Source organism: Mesoplodon mirus (assembly GCF_964341445.2).
Source record: "Mesoplodon mirus genome assembly, chromosome: 14".
In the NCBI taxonomy this organism is placed as follows: Eukaryota; Metazoa; Chordata; class Mammalia; order Artiodactyla; family Ziphiidae; genus Mesoplodon; species Mesoplodon mirus.
In genome coordinates, this window is record NC_138990.1 from 70,594,039 (window position 1) to 70,611,890 (window position 17,852).

Consider the following 17,852-nt stretch of genomic DNA (forward strand, 5'->3'; position numbering starts at 1 on the left):
TCCAGAATCTGTGAATTGATATCTTTCACCAGTTCTAGAAAATTCTCAGCCATGCTCTCTTCAAATATTGTCTCTGTCCCATATTCTCTTCTCTTTGAGTTGTGATTAGACATAATAATATAACTTTCTCACTCTGTCCTCCATGTTTTTTTTATAATAGCTTTATGCAAATATAGTTCGTATACCTTAAAATTCACCCTTGTAAAGTATACAATTCAGTGAATTTTAGCATATTCAAAGAGTTGTGCAAATACTACCATTTCTAGTTCCAGAACATTTCATCACCCCCAAAATAAGCCCTGGATCTGTTAGCAGTCTGCTAAGCAGAAGACAATTTTCCATGCAGTCCTCAAAGGTGGAGCAGTTTACCTCTTGTTCACTCTTCAAGGGTGTAGCCCTTTATCATCCCAGCTTTATATGGGGAGGATTTCCCAGTAGACTACACCCCTTGGGCAGATATTCTGGGCTCTGTCTTTTGTACCCCTGTGCCACAGACTAAAAACTAAAGCTTATGGTCACGAGTTTTAATAAATGCTTTCAGGGTCAAAGAAGCTTTAGTGCTTCTCTATCTTTTGTCTTCTGTTATGATTTTGCCCTAATATTTCTGTCACTACCCTGTCAGCTTCCTGTTACTTTTGGAAAAAAATTTTTTTACCATCTTATGTAGCATATTGCCCCAATAGGAAGATCTATCCCAACATCTAGCAAGCCACATTACCAGAAGTGGAGGTCAAATTTTACATAATTTTCCAAGTTGACTTGAAATTATCTATAAGAATAATTTACCCATCAATTACCAAATGGAACACTGAAAATCTGAGACTACTTAACAAGAGTGAGCATTTTATCCTCTCCCAGTAGGTTATTTACCTTTGTGCATCAGAGCATTAAGTGCTCTATTTCAGATGGTAATCATGAAATTGTACTATTAAACCTTCCATGCAAGAAATCACCTGGAGCAATTATCTGTATCCCTCATTTTATGATACTACAATGTGCCTCCAATTATCCTAAGAGATATTATAAAATTCTCAAACAGAATTAGTATTATTTTTCAAGTAAAAATATAGTAATTTCAATAGGAAGGGTAACATAAAAACATGGCTTTAAAATAAAATTGAAATTGAAAAAGACTAAGAACCACTGGTTATAGTTACAATGGCTAGTTAATATAACCAAGTAACAATTATCACCTTTTGGGCTACTTACTAATATACTTACTTTGCTTTAAGTTGAGTTATTCTTTTCCTGTGATATACCAATGTTGTGGGCTCTCCTGCCAAAACTTTAAGTTTTCCATGAAGATAAAATGCAGTTCTTTGGCTTTTCTTTATTGTCTCAATAAAGCCATCGTATTCTTTTTTGATTGAAGTAAGAATGGATTTGTATGCAGTGACATACTCTATTACCTAAAATATGATTTTTCTAGAAGACTATGGATCAAAAGACTTGCAAATATATAGTTTTTTTTAATGAAACATGATGGGCAATTAGAAATCTAAAATTTTACAAATTTGAGCTTGCATTCATATGCAAATACCACTATTAAAGACAGTTAATTATTATTGAATATATGCTCTTTTTGAATCATTACAATCCTGTGAGCTTAAATATGAGAAAAAAAAACATGTTTTTTGCTCTACTAGGAATTAACACATACATTATATGAGGTCAGATAAAACCAATACCAGATCTAATTATCCCAATTCTGGATCTCTTAAATACTATTACATATCGCCCCTCATTACCTCCAAGTCTAGTCTCTGACTTCATTCAGACCTTAAAATCCTGGACTCCCTTCACTTCCGTGTTTTTCTAACCCATCTGCTCCTACTAGCTGATCAATACTCTCAATTCCAAACTGCATTTCTAATCCCAAGATGTCAAGTGCAACTGGAGAAAACCCTTCATACGTTACATTCATGGTTTACAATGGTGTTTAAGAACATAATATCTCTGGAACGATAATGGAAGAGAATAGAAACCTACAGAGAAGGAAAGGAAAACAGAAACCTACAGAGAAGGAAACCTACCTATCTCTGGATTGATAATAGAAGAAAATAGAAATCTACAGAGAAGGAAAGGGAAGTAGGGTCTAAGATGAGAAGGACCAGACTTTCCACTGTATACTCTTCTTACTGGTTCTTTAACTTTTCTTTTCTTTCTTTTTTTTTTTTTTCTGGTTAATCCTGTGTAGGCATTACCCATACAAAAAAACAATAATAACTAAGGAGCACTTTAAAGAAGTTAAAAAACAAAAAAAGTTAAAAATAATTTATGGTTGCCAAATTCTGCTCACAAGGATTTTGGAAGGTGTCGAGGCATATAAAGAATAGATGTGATCAATCCACAGTTTTCTCTGAAAGATACAATTACGTTTTCTACCCTTACTATATCTCTAGTCTCTGGTATATCACACTGTTAGCTAGAAAATACCTGGAAAAAATCATCCAGGAAGACATCTGGTCTATCAAGAAATGGTATAAGGAGGGGAGTTCCCTGGTGGCCTAGTGGTTAGGATTCGACGCTTTCACTGCCGTGGTCTGGGTTCAATCCCTGGTAGAGGAACTGAGATCCTGCAAGCCATGCGGCCAAAAAAAAAATGGTATAAGGAGATAACTGATCAATGCCAAGCACCAGGAAAGGATATCTTTTTGACATGACCATACTACCTATCCACCCAAAGGACTGCCACCCAGCAACTTTCAATAAAATTGAGGTCATTAATCTGTGGTCTTCCAGATTAAATACCCCACGGTTCCTGGCCATCCTCCACTCCACAAGCCTCCATGATGTGCTGCAACAATTCAAGACAACTCAGATATGTTAATGGATAGAAAACAGACTTGTAGTAACATCATGATCAGCTCCCATATGGGTTTGCTAGAAGAAATAGATTTCAGAACACCCATAGGAATCTTTCAGAATGCACAGAAAATGCATTAAAGTAAAGGAGGGAAACTTGTATGCCAGAGGTAGAACAGTTTTGCTTGGTCCACAAAATATTTTAAAATTTAGGAAATTTCGCCCAAAACCCAAATTTTCAGCTTCTCTTGAAAACTGAAAAATCTACCAACGTGGAACCCCCATTCCTTAATGGCAGTAATCAGCTGGAGCTTCAGATTGGATTGGTTTTTCATTTTACCACAGTCCCCATGATTCCTTATCCTGTTAAAGCCAGTACACTTAACTATTTTATATGACCTTCTTGGCCTCTAGGGATTCAAGTTTCAGACTCTGGTATTAAGGTTTCCATTAACCACCCCCCCCAAAAAAAACAGAGCCATCCTTACCAGGTACAGGGATCTGAGGGAGAGGAGGAATGGTATCCATTCCACCTCAGCACCTACACACGAATATAGACTATTTGTACAACACGCTACCTGGATGCAAAAGGCCAGTCACTTTCGGGAGTCCAATTACCTCCATAATTCACCTGTATCTGTTGAAGCTCACTCTTCCTAGCTTTGGTTTTCTTTGCTTACTAAGTCCTTTGCTTATTAAGTCCTTGGCTCTCTCTGCAATGTACCCTCAACTCTTGTTACACAGCCTCAGGTCCTCCTTGCTTTGATTTAGGCATGGTTCTCTAGGCCAAATCCTCTATCTTTGATTTTAAACAGAATTTGGTATTTGTTCTCTGGTTCTAAGTACTCAGAGATGCAAGCTGACACTTTCATCTTTTGCCCAACCAGATCCTTCCAAGAGAGAAGGAAGATTAGAGAAGGCAGGCATTAATAGTTTATTAACAATCAAATGTGTTGGAATAACATGAAAATGGAAAGGCAGATTATCTTATTGAGAAGCTAGAATAAAAGTTTCTCTAAGTACCAAATGATTTTTATTTCAGATCCCCTCTCAGTCCTGAAGAATAGGATACTTCACAATGTACAAATGTACAATTTATAACTGTACAATGTACAAACAGTCCAAATGGAAATCCTGGGGGGTAGGGACAAAAGGACTAAAGATACAGAAATTATCTTTTATTTAATTCCATGTCTTTTCTCTAAGAATTAAATTTACCAAAGCTCCTCCAAAATGACTTCACTATAACTATACTAATTTAAAGCAGAGAGCTCTTCATGTAAGAAAACTTCTGACAAGTGTTAGCATTTGGACATGCAAAGATAAGTATGTTACAATCATGATAACTTTCCTTTGCTGATTTCACACAAGTAGAGTCTCAACATGATTCTTGATATTTATAAAACCTATTCAATACACTACCTTCACTATCTTTAAATATTCACCTAATGCAATCCTTAATGACTAAAACACCAAAACAATTTCATTGATCATAACAACTTATAAAATGAAGCTAATCTGCCAGTGTACCGGTTCCAAAAGACAGATTTTACAGATGACTTAAAGGAAGAAAAGAGTCTTTTTTTTCCATTTTATACTTTTATGGATATGCATCAATTTTCTTAATTCCACTTGTAGGTATATATCACTACTTTGTGTTCACTTTTCCTTAGAGTGAGGCACTATATTTTTATTTAGAGGAGAAATAAGACTCAGTGTGTAATGTTTAAAATTTAAACAAAACACTGAGTTCCTATTTTGCCTATGGCTGTTTTACTCAGAGACCAATAGTTTACAGAAGTCTTCACATACGTAATTATTTCTTCTAGGTAAGGAGGAAAGAGTGCTGACTTCACTGATTTTACTGTCAGGGCATCTTACGTGGGTAAAAAAAAAGTGAGATAAAAAAATGAGGATCAGTGGCCATATTGCAATTGTTTTTAAGGAAAAGCAGGTGTTTCTAAAATCTTGAAAAGCAAAATCAAATGACACATAAAGCCGCAGCATTTTCTGACCTCCATATTTCCAACATTCAGTGCAGTTAAACTCCTTGTTTACCATGCCTATCTAGACCTCTAATCTACAAGGAGTCTCAATTTAATATGCTAGATCAAATCTAAACCAAGATTTTAATTATACCACAAACCAACCCAAAACAACAAAGAACTACCAGGTTCATGCTTACAGCCCAATTCCTAACAAATCAGATAATGATTTGAGATGGAAGGTCAAAATGACATTAGAGGGCACAGCTAGGTTGTTGTTCAAAAACTGATAGCCTGCACTTAAGCTACAATAACTGAAACTCTCATTAACTGTCTAGTAATATAAATCCAGCATTGCATTTTCCCCATTCATCCCTTTCTGACAAATTGGATGAACTTCTCAAAACTGACAAATGGAATGTAGTCAAACAAGCAGTGGTGTTACTAAGGCAGGAATATTAGTTGTCAAGATAGACCATTTCTACTACATAAAAACTCTGTTGTCTTAAAGCATTACGATACCTTATCAAAAACGTTTCGGTATATGATGTAATATTCATCAGCAGGTCCTTCCTCATTACAGCCCACTCTTTCAGTTTCTGTAATTATGTATCTTTGCATTCTTTCCAAAAATTCCTTGTCACTTCTACTAACGATAGGAGGGAGAACTGCATGTTTATTTATTTCTTGGACGGACATATGTCACAGTCTGCACACTTGTTCGCCAGAGAAAAGTCTTGACTTGCTTTTGCAACAAAGTCAAAACTTTGATAAGCCTGAAAGAAAAAGACTATCAATTAATCTAAAGCTTAAAATAAATTAAGTCGGGCTTCCCTGGTGGCGCAGTGGTTGAGAATCTGCCTGCCGATGCAGGGGACACGGGTTCGTGCCCCAGTCTGGGAAGATCCTACATGGCGCAGAGCGGCTGGGCCCGTGAGCCATGGCCATTGAGCCTGCGCGTCCGGAGCCTACGCTCTGCAACGGGAGAGGCCACAACAGTGAGAGGCCCGCGTACAGAAAAAAAAAAAATAAATAAATAAATAAATTAAGTCAAATATTGATCTAAATAAAACGTCTATTTGTTTCAGAAAAAAAAAAAAGTCTCATGGATCTCTGAAATAAATATTCCAACCTATTAATTAAAATGTCTGATCATTCTACTACCATGTGCTATACTATGCCTCTGGGATAGAATACCAGTCAATAAAGAACTCATTTCTTACTAAACAAGTATATGTATCATATGATTGAATGGTTTCTTTAACTCAACACTTTCTAACAGAAGGTTTATTAGCATTTTCTTTATTTGTTTCATGTGGGAAAACTAGTTTGGAGGCCTCCTGATGAAGCAAACAAGGTCAAATATTTCTCTACACATGTACCTACCTGGCCCAGTCACAGTTATCCAACACACAATAGCTATAAATAATTCATGAATTTATTTTTATGATGAATTTTATTATAATTCTTATCTTTACTATGAACGTACTAACTGAAAAGTAAGAAGTCAGGACTTCTACTAAAATCTGTACATCAGTGATGTCAAAGATAACAAACTGTACCTTTCTGAGTGAGGTTTTCAAGCAGCTATATTTCACTGCTCTTTTAGTAAAGAATCATTATCCAACTAGAGTTGGATACAAAAGTTGGTTCCTGAGATCTATTCACATCAACATTAAACAGAACCCATGATTTGCTTTAAAATGTGTGGCAAGGTAAAACATTTTAATTCCCCTCATTCCCATCACAGAGGTTTATACTCATGGTATAAAATTTGGGAAATATAAACTAAATTTGGAAAATTAATGAAAACCCAAAAATCATCCAGAATCCCACCACCAAAAAATAATGACTACTTAATATGGTGTATTTCCTTCCAATGCTTATAATTATAAAAATTAGGATCACACTCTATACTCAGTTTTGTATCCTATTTTTTTCACTTAATATTAAAAACAGTTTTCCATGTTGTTAAATATTATAGTTTTCAAAAACATGACTTCTAATGATTGCATAGTACTTCATGGTATGATACACAATAACTTATTTAACCATTCCCCACCTGTTGGATATTTTCACTATTATAAATAATGCTGTGATGAATAAATGCCTAAATCAATTTTACCGTGTTTTGGCAATATAATTGATACCTAGTTATCTAAAATAACATATATGGCCAATAAATACTGCCCATAGGCCATATATTGGAGGAAGGAGACACCAAAATAATTTCAAAGTTTAAAAGACCTAATTTATTTTTATATTGATGAACTGGATAATGAGAAATCAATTTATAAGTGAACATAAAGTAGTTCCAACAAAGCAATAATCCATAAATGGATCAACAGTTTTCCCAAATAAGAAATCAGTTTCTTTATTCATTCATTCAACCAATATTTACTGAGTATCTATTAAGTGCCAGGCATTGTTTTATAGCTAGAGATTCAGCATTCTCCATTATCCTTCCCCACCCCTATGCACTCCAGTGCATAATACAGTTATAAATAAGATAAAGTCCCTGGCTCCTTGATAGCTTACAATCTATTAAGGGAGACAGACTATAAATAATGTTATTTCTGGGAATTCCCTGGAGGTCCAGTGGTTAGGGCTCAGCGCTTTCACTGCCGTGGACCCAGTTCAATCCCAGGTCGGGGAACTAAGATTTTGCAAGCAGAGCGGTGCAGACGGGGAAAAAAAAAAACGGAGGAAGGAATGGGTGTGATCACTGGGGAATGGGTGGTCACATCTGAACACCAGTGGCTTCCTATTACCCTTAGGATAAAATCCAAGTTCCTTTCCTTAGTCTATGAATGCCCTATAGGAACCAGGGACTTTTTCTCTGACCAAATCTAGTCTTTTCATGCCCCTGTCCTCCTCAAAACCCCCATCCACTCCTATAAACTTGCTCTCTTACCTGAGGGTCTTGCATAATTCTCTCCCCATCCCTGCATTCCCTTCCCGCAGCCTCACCACTCTCCTCCTCCATAAGATACACACAGTACTTCCACTCTCATTTACTTGGATTTGATTTATTTTTCAGATGTCAGCCTATACAGCTCCAGGAAAGCTGTCCTGGATTCCCTTAAATTTGATCAAGTGCCACTGCTATGTTCTCCCATGTACTGTGCACTTCCTCTATCATGATATTATCACTCAGAATTCTGGTTATATTCTCTCAGTAGGCTCTAAATTTGATAAGATCAGGAACCAAAATGTTCTCATTCCCCATCTTCCTTCCCCACCCATATGCATTCCAGTGCATAATACAGTTGCTAGCAAAGCACATGCACCCCCCCCCCAAAAAAGAAAGTTGATTATTAATCAGTAATCACTGAGTAATAATCTGGTCTGCTCAGAAGACATGACTTGTGCCCTCAAATCAGAACACAGCTAAAGTGATTGTTCCTCAGCATCTACAAAATGCCACTGAGTTACACAGACCAACTCAGATTACCTTGCACTCACTCATTCAAATTAGACCCTTAGGGATAAAGAGGAAACAAGTCACAAGGGTTCCTAGACAAGTATTGATTCTAGTTAAATGAACCTCTGCCACAGAGCAGAGAAGGCAGTGTGACCAGTGGGCACGATGGGCTACAAAAGCCCAGAGGGGCATCTCGCTAGTCTGTGGGAGAGGGCAGGGAAATATTAGGGAAAACATCTCATGAAACAACATCCAGGACAATGCTTAATCTGTGCTGCATTTATTTATTCAATAAATATTGGGGGGGGGGCACCTACTGTGTGTCTGCCGCTATTCTAGGCACTAGAGATATAGTACTAAACAAAACAAAGTCCCTAACTTCCCAGAGGTTACATTCAAGTAATGAGACAGAAGACACACAAGTAAAAAATAGTATAACAGATGGGGGTAAGTTGTATGGGGAAAAATAAAACAAGGAAAGGGGTATAGAGAGTAAGAAAGGTGGGAGGGTGTCATTTTACATAAGGCATTAAGTCAGGAAAGAGAATAGCCCTCACTGATAACGTGACATTTCAGAAACCTGAAAAAAGCAGGTAACGTAGATTCCTGGGAGGAGAGTGGTTGAGGCAGAGAGAGATGCAAGTCCAAAGGCCTCAAGGCAGGATAGCATATCTGCCAGCAAGAAGGCCAGGAAGACTAAAAGAGAATGAGAAAAGGAGAGAAGAAAGATGAGGTCAGAGAGGTAGCTGCCAGATCATGTAGAATATAGGGCCTTGAAGGTAGGAGCACTACCAGCCCATGGGGCACCTTTGTGCAGGTTAGAAAAAGATGCTCCTTTCTCTGGGCAGACTTGGCAAGAGGAGCAATGAGCTGAACTGTGGCCTCCAGTCATTCCAGTGTGGGAGTGACAGCCTTGCTTATAGGAACTTAGGCTTAACTCAGAGCGAGATGAAAGCCATTGGAGAGCTGTGGGCAGAAGAATGACAGCTGACTTCCATTTTCAAAGAATTGCTCTTGCTGCTCTGTGAAGACAAGTGTCAAAGCCAGAAGAGCTACTGGGAGGCTACTACAATAGTCCAGACAAAAGATAACGGTGGCTTGAATCAGTGTGGTAGCAGAGATGGTGAGAAGTGTTCTGTATATACATTAAAAGTAAAACCAAGATTTGCTGAGGGATTCGATGTGGGTATGAGAGAACAGTCAAGGATGACCATAAAGTCTTTGGCCTCAGCGATCGAAAAGATGAAATTGCCATTTATGAGATGGGAATATCAATTGCATAAGATCAGGAGTTTGGGCCTCCCTATTAGACATGTTGAAGTTCAGGTGAGCCTGAGTGAGAAATAAGTTTATAAGTTATATGCATATAAATGACATTTAAAAGTTATGAGACAATGGAAAATGTTCTCGGAAATGTAAACAAAGCAGAGGTCCAAGGACTGGGCATTGGGGGTACTCCAAAGTTTAGAGGTCTGGTAGATACAGAGGAAGCAACAAAACAGCCTGGAAAAGAGCATCCAGGGAGATGGAAGAAGAGAGATGGAAGTCAGGTGAAGAAAGTGTTTCAAAGAGGAAAGAAATGATCAACTGTGTCAAATGCCGCTGCTAGGTCAAATAAGATCAAACGGCCATTGAATTTAGCAACACGGAGGTGATTAGTAACTACAAGAGCTATTCCACTGGAATGGTGGAGACAGAAGCCTGATAGGAGTGGGTTCAGTCAACGGAAGGAAAAGAATTAGAGACAATGAGTATAGACAACTCTTTCGAGGAGTTTTTTTTTTTTTTGTAAAGGTGGAGATTAGCCAGCAGAATATGGTAGGAGAGCGCTCCACAGAGAAGAAACGTTTTCTTCATAAGTGCCAAAGCATGAAAGAGCTTGTCAGGAACTTCAATTAGCTCAATGATAAGTGAGTAATGGGTTTGGCAGACTAGGCTGTAAGGAAGGCAGAGGCTGACTATCACACTAAGGAATTTGGATTTTATCTTGAAGGTGAAGTAGCATTAATGACATAATCATTTTTACTTTTTATATTATGTTGGAGGCAAAAGTGAAGGTGGGTTAGAAAAAGACTGGGGACAGAGAAAATTAAGGAGCCTGAATCTGGGGATGGAGATGCAGAGAGGAGGGCACAGAGAGATAGAGAAGACATTAGGAAGGTGCACGCACAGGATTCTGTGGTTGCGCAGCGGCGAAAGGCCAGGGAAAGGGAGTTAACTCGCCCGCCTTGCCAAGACAGCCCCCCCACGCCATACTCCCAAAACTTCCTCTTAGGACTTTCACCACAACTCCAAACTCCAAACTTGGAAATTCTACAGTAAATAAACCTTTCCGCGGGTTTCCTTCCCATGCGGCCTCATTTGAAAATTTGAAAACTCCTGAGATTTTCAACATATTAAACCGTTTCACACTGCGTAGTGACATATAACACAGAACCTTCCTTAAACTAGGAGAACATCCGGGGTTGAAGGCGGGGAGGGGCTACAGGGAGAGACAAGAACGGACAAGAGGTTTTGAGGATACCACCTATTTTTCAGCTTGCCTGGAGTTGGCCACAGGTGTGCCCTTCCCTTGAAGGCCCAGGGGAGCGTCTGGTGGTAGATCGCTGATCATCCGCCCCTCACCGCCTCAGTAAGTGGGCGATGACACTTTCGGTCCCCCACTCTTCCCCAGCCTCTTAACCTTCCCTCCTAGTCACTTCCGACCCGTTTCCACCTTCCCCGAAACCATTACTGCACTTCACCCTCGCTCCCTCCTCACCTTAACCCCTTCCTCCAAACCCCGACGCCAGGGCTAGGCGATAGTAACTAGGGAGCCCGAGGCTGTGGAACTGCATCTTGGGACGAGTAGTCCTAGAGAAAAGAAAGCAGCGGAAAACTACAATTCCCAGAAGACACGTCCATTTCCTCCGTTTTCCTCATGAGGCCCCCTCAACCCCACCCCCTTTTAAAGACCCTCTTAGCCACGTCAACTACGGTGGAAAATTCTTTTAAAGACATTTTTAAGTTGCTTAAACCCGCTATTTCAAGAGCGTTCTGAAAGCTAAAGTGAGAAATAAGCCAGGCTACCGGGAGGAGAAATGAGGTCACTATCTGGTCTGGCACGTGACTGGACAGCCGCTGCGACAGCGCTCAGGCATTTGGCGTGGCCGCCTAGGAGGCGGGGCCTCCGCGGGGGCCCCGGGAAAGCCCGTGGGCCGGCGTGCTGCCCTTCTTTTCGGATCCGCCATCTACGGTGAGTATATTCTCTCGGCCGTCCTTCGGCCCGCGGCCGGCCATCGCGCCTCCTTTATCCCCAACCTCACCCGTTTCCTCCTTTTCCTCACCCTCAGGTGGCACCGCCGCCAAGATGCAGATTTTCGTGAAGACCCTGACGGGGAAGACCATCACTCTCGAGGTACGGGCCAGGCGGTGGGAGAAGCCGCGGCCTGAAGGAGGGGGGCGGTCTGAGGCGGGTTTCGGCACGCACGCTGTTTTCCGCCTTAGAATTCGTTTCCGAGCCTGGGTTCTAAAACTTGGCCGTAAAGGGAGGGTTGTTTTGCTGAGCTGGGGATTAGGGCAGGTTTCCGATGCCTGAAGTCCGAGTTTGTCGCCTCTGGTAGTTCCCGCCAGGTAGCCGCTGCCGGGATCGCGAGGTGGGAGGGTGGCGTCCCCCGCAGGTGGGCGCGAACACTTGTGGCCCGGCCGCCGCCGCCCGGGGCTGGGGGAGGGAGCATGCGCGCCGGGAGCCTGTCTCCAGCTGCGTGAGCCAGCGGCTCTACTAGGTAGGCTTCAGCCCCCACCGGCTCGGCTCCCTGATAATCTTCCAACTGAATGGAGTGATTACTCTAGTTCCTGATTGTGTTACCTATACGTTTGCACTTCAAAACTTCTAGGTCGAACCGTCGGATACAATAGAAAACGTAAAGGCCAAGATCCAGGACAAGGAAGGCAAGTTAATATTTTCTGATTCAGAAAAACTAACCTGCAGAGGCTCTGTCAGGCGCTAGACGTACCTGCTCTTTGTGGGGTGGGAAGAGGTCAGATTGACAAAAATGCTTTTGGAATAACACAGACAGACGTTTATCAGCGTGGAGCCAAGCTGTAGTACCTTTCACGTGTGTGATTTTGGACGTGCTAGTTAATTTACACATGTATACTCATCTGTAAAGTGGTTAACATGTATTAGGATTAAATGAGATAAACCGTTTAAACATTTACAATTATACTTTCCGTGTAGTAAGAACTCACTGATGGATGTTAGTACCATTTATTTGATTCAAGATTGTAAATCTTGAGCAGATATGCTTGTTTTGCAGTCGCTTAATTTGTTTGTTCAACTTGTTTCCCATTAGGAATTCCTCCTGACCAGCAAAGACTGATCTTTGCTGGCAAGCAACTGGAAGATGGACGTACTTTGTCTGACTACAACATTCAAAAGGTCTGTTTGGAGGAAAGCAGCCCTTTAAGTATAGTTTGTTTTTTTTATTTTTGCTTGTGTTGGGTCTTTGTTGCAGCATGTGGGCTTTCTCCAGTTGCGGCAAGCAGGGGCTACTCTTCGTTGTGGTGCGCAGGCTTCTCATTGCGGTGGCTTCTCTTGTTGCGGAGCACAGGCTCTAGGCATACAGGCTTCAGTAGTTGTGGTGCATGGGCTCAGAAGTTGTGGCTCGCAGGCTCAGTAGTTTTGGCCACGGGCTTAGTTGCTCCGCGGCATGTGGGATCGTCCTGGACCAGGGCTTGAACCCGTGTCCCCCTGCATTGGAAGGTGGATTCTTAACCACTGCGCCAGCAGGGAAGTCCTTTAAGTATGAATATTTGTATCTTAATTTGGAAATTTTGACTAATACTCAAAAAGTGGGGAGAATAGCATTAGATTAGCAGTAGATTCCCAGGTGATTTCTACACCACCATTTGAGAAGCGCTGCTACAGTCTTCTACATTTAACGTGTTCCTTAATCTCTATGAACTAAGAGTTTATATAGGAATCAGATACCTCTTTTTTTCTAAGACTCCCCCATCTGTGGGTGTACTTCCTGTCATATCCAGTGAGAGTGTGCATAATACTGGTTGTCCATTCTCCACGGAGCACTAGCATCAATGTAACCATTTTTAAAGGCTGTTTTGTTCTCTGTTCAATAACAGGAGTCCACTCTTCATCTTGTGTTGAGACTTCGTGGTGGTGCTAAGAAAAGGAAGAAGAAGTCTTACACCACTCCCAAGAAGAACAAGCATAAGAGAAAGAAGGTTAAGCTGGCTGTCCTGAAATACTATAAGGTGAGCCAAATTATTAAAAATAATAATTTATCTCTGGTTTGAAACTCTTTAAAAGTTTGGGTTTTTTTCCTGTTTGGTATTTGAATAAGCTCTATATAATGGGGTTTACCTCTAGCTACTTTATTCCAAACTAAGTTTCTGATTTTGAAGTCAGATCTGGGTTCAGATCTTAACTCTGTCCACCTCTTGCAAGGCTGGGCTTTAAAGACTCTGAACTTTTTTGTTGTAGTAATTATTGGTGAGAATTTGGGGTGCTTCTGTTGGCAAGTACTAAGAAATATCACTGTTGTGTGATTAAAAGGTTAAATATTTTGAGTCATTTAAGCTAGACTTCACAATATGTTGTAAGGTTATCTTAACAGCAAGTTTATGCTTTTTAGGTGGATGAGAATGGCAAAATCAGTCGCCTTCGTCGGGAGTGCCCTTCAGATGAATGTGGTGCTGGAGTTTTTATGGCCAGCCACTTTGACAGACATTATTGTGGCAAATGTTGTCTGACCTATTGTTTCAACAAACCAGAAGACAAGTGATTGTATATTGGTTAATAAAAGACATGAACTAATGAACTAACGTTTAAGTGTTGAGTTTTATTCCAGTGATTTTAAAAGTGGGTTTTAAGCATTAAATTAATGCACTATTTTCTTAGGTAACCTGTACTTGGCAGAATTATGTTGTATTTGATACCAGCTGTTTAGATACAGGCCAGTTTCTTTGTACCTCAGCAGTATTGACTTTTTTTTTTTTTTGCGGTACACGGGCCTCTCACTGTTGTGGCCTCTCCCGTTGTGGAGCACAGGCTCTGGACGCGCAGGCTCAGCGGCCATGGCTCACGGGCCTAGCCACTCCATGGCATGTGGGATCTTCCCGGACCGGGACACGAACCCGTGTCCCCTGCATTGGTAGGTGGACTCTCAACCACTGCGCCACCAGGGAAGCCCCCAGTATTGACATTTTTGACGGATAATTCTTGGTTGTAGGGACTTTCCTGTGTATCATAGGGTGGTGAACAGCATCCTTGGTCTGTACCCACTTGCTGCCAGTAGCACACTACCCCTCCCCACAACCAAAAGTATCCAGACATTGCCAAATGACCCCGGGGGGTGGGGAGGAACCTCCCCCACCCCCAGATTGAGAAACATTGGTTTGTGTGAATTGATATTATAACCTTGCCTAAAAAGAAGCTACAATGTATTGACACTTGTTTCCTACAAAGGAAGTTTAAAGGCGGCAGAGCTCTCTTACCAGTTAAAAAATTCATCTGCATGTGGCTGATTCACTTTGTTGTACAATAGAAGGTAACACAATATTGTGAAGCAGTTATACTCCAATAAAGATCTATTAAAAAAAATTTCACCCAAAGTCCTTTAATGTTGAGTGTGAACTTTGGAATTTAAGTTCTGAGGTTTGCTTATTGGTACTGCTGACGCTGAAAAATAATAGTTTCACAGTATTTGACTGGTACCATATTTTTATCTAAGGAGCACAGTTCAGGAAGGCCTGCTTGATATCAATGAACTCAAATAAGCACTTGAAGTTTATTAAACTGATTATTAGATTCACTGATATACCAATAATTAACAATTCCCTTTAGCCATATTCTTTCCCTACTCCAGGATTTCTAGTTGGACGCGTCCTTAAATAAAGTTTCCTAATGCTGTAGCGTTTTGACAGTTACACCTGTTAGTGCTCAGTAGAACTTTCTGACCAGTAGTGAGTGGTGAATTATTACCTTTAGTAAGACAAAACTAGTTGCTCTGTAATAAAGCAAAACATTTAATCATTTACATCTTCAACATAATTTTAAAATCCTGGATCCCAAGAAGTCTTGGCTAGAACTTCTTTTTCTTCATAACAGACAATATCATCTCCCACTTTAAATTCTATCTTTTCTTCATCCAAACTAAGACCACAATCCATTCCAGTTTTGATGACTGAAATATCATCTTTATGGTGTTTCAGTGAGATTAATGAGCCTTAAAAAAAAAAAAAAACTTAAGGTTCATATAACTCAGCAAATAAGTACCCAACAAGTGCAGTTGTAGTCTGGTGTTAAAAGGAAAATTACACTGAAATTCTTAGATTTTACAGTCCTGTCATGTTAAAAGATGGGACGAAATACCAGGGAAACCAAAGAAAAATGAAGTTTGCTATAAACAAGATGTGATTTGTAGTGAAAAGTACTGTCTCCCTTTTCAAGGGTAAACACTACAGGGGATGGGGGTTATACTCGGGACTTGAAGAATGAGTTACACCAGGATGAAGACGATGCAGGCACAAGGTTGTTAAGAAAGGATGAAAATATAATGATGTGGATCCAAGTGTAGGAGAGACATGGCTGGAAAGGTAGTTTGGGGCCAATTTTTAGAACCTTAGAAAGATTTGGGGACTAACAATCCTGGGAGAGGCATTAGGACTGGAGGCCAGATATGAGTTAGCAAGAAGTGGCCTGAACTAGGATTATGGGAGTGAAAGATTTCAGTTACCCAGGATCATCAGGTTTTGGTGACTGGATATGACATTATAGAAACAGTTTTATGTTGCTTACCCTTCCAAATAACATGTCCATTACGTATTAATTTAAATTTTTTTTGCTTTTCTAACTGTCCCTTTTGGACTCTGCAGCCGGCCACAGGAACTTTTTTCTTCCCTTCTGTTACAGAGAAGGTAGCTAGTATAGAAGCCTCACCTTTAGGAAGAAGAGAACATTAAGTATAAAGAAAACAAAAATTCTGAGAGATACATAATTTCTGACATTCGGCAGAGTAACAGTTAAAGGTGTGAGAAAAACTACAAACTTGTGCAAGGAAGTCCTAATTTTCTCTGACTCAACCAACTTTATTTTCCTGGCCAATATTAGAAATAAAAACATGAAAACCCTTGGGTATTCTTGGAAAAGAAAATCAACGAAACTACATGTGCTTACCAAAAGAATGAAAAAAAAAATGCTCACTTTTTTGGATGAATAAAATGCAATAGAAGATGCTATCAGTTGATAAGATTAGTATAATTCCTGTCTGCTCCATGAAAACCTAATTTTCAGTTGTCCCTCAATATATTTTCTTGAATAGACCATCCGTTGTTGCCTGATTTATTTTTAATCTCACCATGGGTAATTTATATACACTTAAGAGTACTAATTCTGTGAGTCAGCTTAATTTTTTTTTACTGACTGAAATTTAAAACAAATTCCAATAATGACACGGTATCACACACTATAATGTACCAGTTTCCTAGGGTTAGTGTTATTTGGTGCTCACTTACCCCTGGAAACCCTCATATGACTCAGTTTTCCAAATTGCTCTTAGCACAAGAACATACAAATCTCTGTGTGATCATGTTAAGTAGGTCAGAAAAGCCTAAAATAAATCTGTACTGTGGACCAAAAATGCAAATACTGAGTCTCATCATGAGGAAACAGACAAATCCAAATTAAAGTACATTCAACAAAATCACTGGCCTATATACACTTCAAAAATGTCAAGGTCAAGGGCCTCCCTGGTAGCGCAGTGGTTGAGAGTCCGCCTGCCGATGCAGGGGATACGGGTTCGTGCCCCGGTCTGGGAGGATCCCATGTGCCGCGGGGTGGCTGGGCCCGTGAGCCATGGCCGCTGGGCCTGCGCGTTCGGAGCCTGCGCGTCCAGAGCCTGTGCTCCGCAACGGGAGAGGCCACAGCAGTGAGAGGCCCGCATACCGCAAAAAGAAAAAAAAAAAAAAAAAAAAAAAATGTCAAGGTCAAAAAAGACTGAAGAACCTAATCTGTGATCCTGAAGGAAAAATATATATTTATAAAGTACATTATATAGGGACAATGAACAAAATTGGAATATGGACTGTAACTTAGATAAGAGTATTAATCTTCAATTTCCTGAGTTTGATACTTGTTCTGCAGTTTTATACGAGAACATCCTTGTGTTTAGGAAATGCAAATATTTAGGGGCAAATGAACACAATATCTCAAATTTACTATCAAATGGCCCAGAAAAAAAAAAAGTGTGTGTGTGTGTGAAGGGGGAGGACTAAAGCAAATGGGGCAAAATGTAAACAACTGGTGAACTGGGAGGGAGTTGCTTATACTTTTCCACTAATTTTTCTGGAAATATAAAACTATCATCAAAATTAAAAGTTAACCAAAAATATCTGGATGTGGGGAGGAAAAAGAACAGATAAACCGATTCAGTCCATCTGAAATAAATTTAGCCGTTAAACTGGCCAAGGGATATGTTAGAAAAAAATATTTTTAAGTGTTTAATATTTAAAGTAAATTTTCTTCTCATGGTGGATTTCTTTGCCAGCTGCTGGACAAAATCAATGGCTCCTTCCACAACACTGTTAATAATGTTTATGCCTCCCATCCCAGTCTACTCTGTATTACAATTAGTGGTTTA

General features: G+C 40.0%; 3 protein-coding genes across 15 annotated transcripts in view; 1 reads left to right on the forward strand and 2 right to left on the reverse strand.

Moving 5' to 3' along the window:
- Window positions 1-11,282, reverse strand: part of CLHC1 (clathrin heavy chain linker domain containing 1) — a 38,127-nt gene extending 26,845 nt beyond the window's left edge. Inside the window, exons 1-2 of one of the 2 annotated variants that reach the window (XM_082642120.1) lie at window positions 10,976-11,282; window positions 1,222-1,448 (exon numbers count right to left, since the gene is read on the reverse strand). Coding sequence is in view for 1 of the 2 variants with exons in the window: in XM_082642121.1 (XP_082498247.1) it covers window positions 1,222-1,409; window positions 5,313-5,489 (365 nt within the window). In the remaining variant the exon portion in view is untranslated. Of the gene's footprint in view, window positions 1-1,221; window positions 1,449-5,312; window positions 5,517-10,975 lie in introns of those variants that run through there. The other variant, XM_082642121.1, reaches the window with a different exon arrangement.
- Window positions 11,283-11,371: 89 nt separating this feature from the next.
- RPS27A (ribosomal protein S27a) lies at window positions 11,372-14,033 on the forward strand. Its single transcript, XM_082642122.1, has 6 exons — window positions 11,372-11,449; window positions 11,547-11,611; window positions 12,090-12,144; window positions 12,549-12,634; window positions 13,336-13,467; window positions 13,848-14,033. Exons 2-6 carry the CDS (start codon window positions 11,564-11,566, stop codon window positions 13,995-13,997), a joined length of 471 nt encoding a protein of 156 aa, XP_082498248.1. The 5' UTR covers window positions 11,372-11,449; window positions 11,547-11,563; the 3' UTR covers window positions 13,998-14,033.
- Window positions 14,034-15,220: 1,187 nt separating this feature from the next.
- MTIF2 (mitochondrial translational initiation factor 2) overlaps window positions 15,221-17,852 on the reverse strand; it is a 43,679-nt gene continuing 41,047 nt past the window's right edge. For all 12 annotated transcript variants that reach the window (XM_082642112.1, XM_082642115.1, XM_082642108.1 and 9 more), the window contains 2 exons: window positions 16,013-16,153; window positions 15,221-15,440 (listed from right to left, as the gene is read on the reverse strand). In XM_082642112.1, coding sequence (XP_082498238.1) covers window positions 15,268-15,440; window positions 16,013-16,153 — 314 coding nt within the window. In that variant the 3' untranslated portion in view covers window positions 15,221-15,267. The remainder of the gene's footprint in view (window positions 15,441-16,012; window positions 16,154-17,852) is intronic.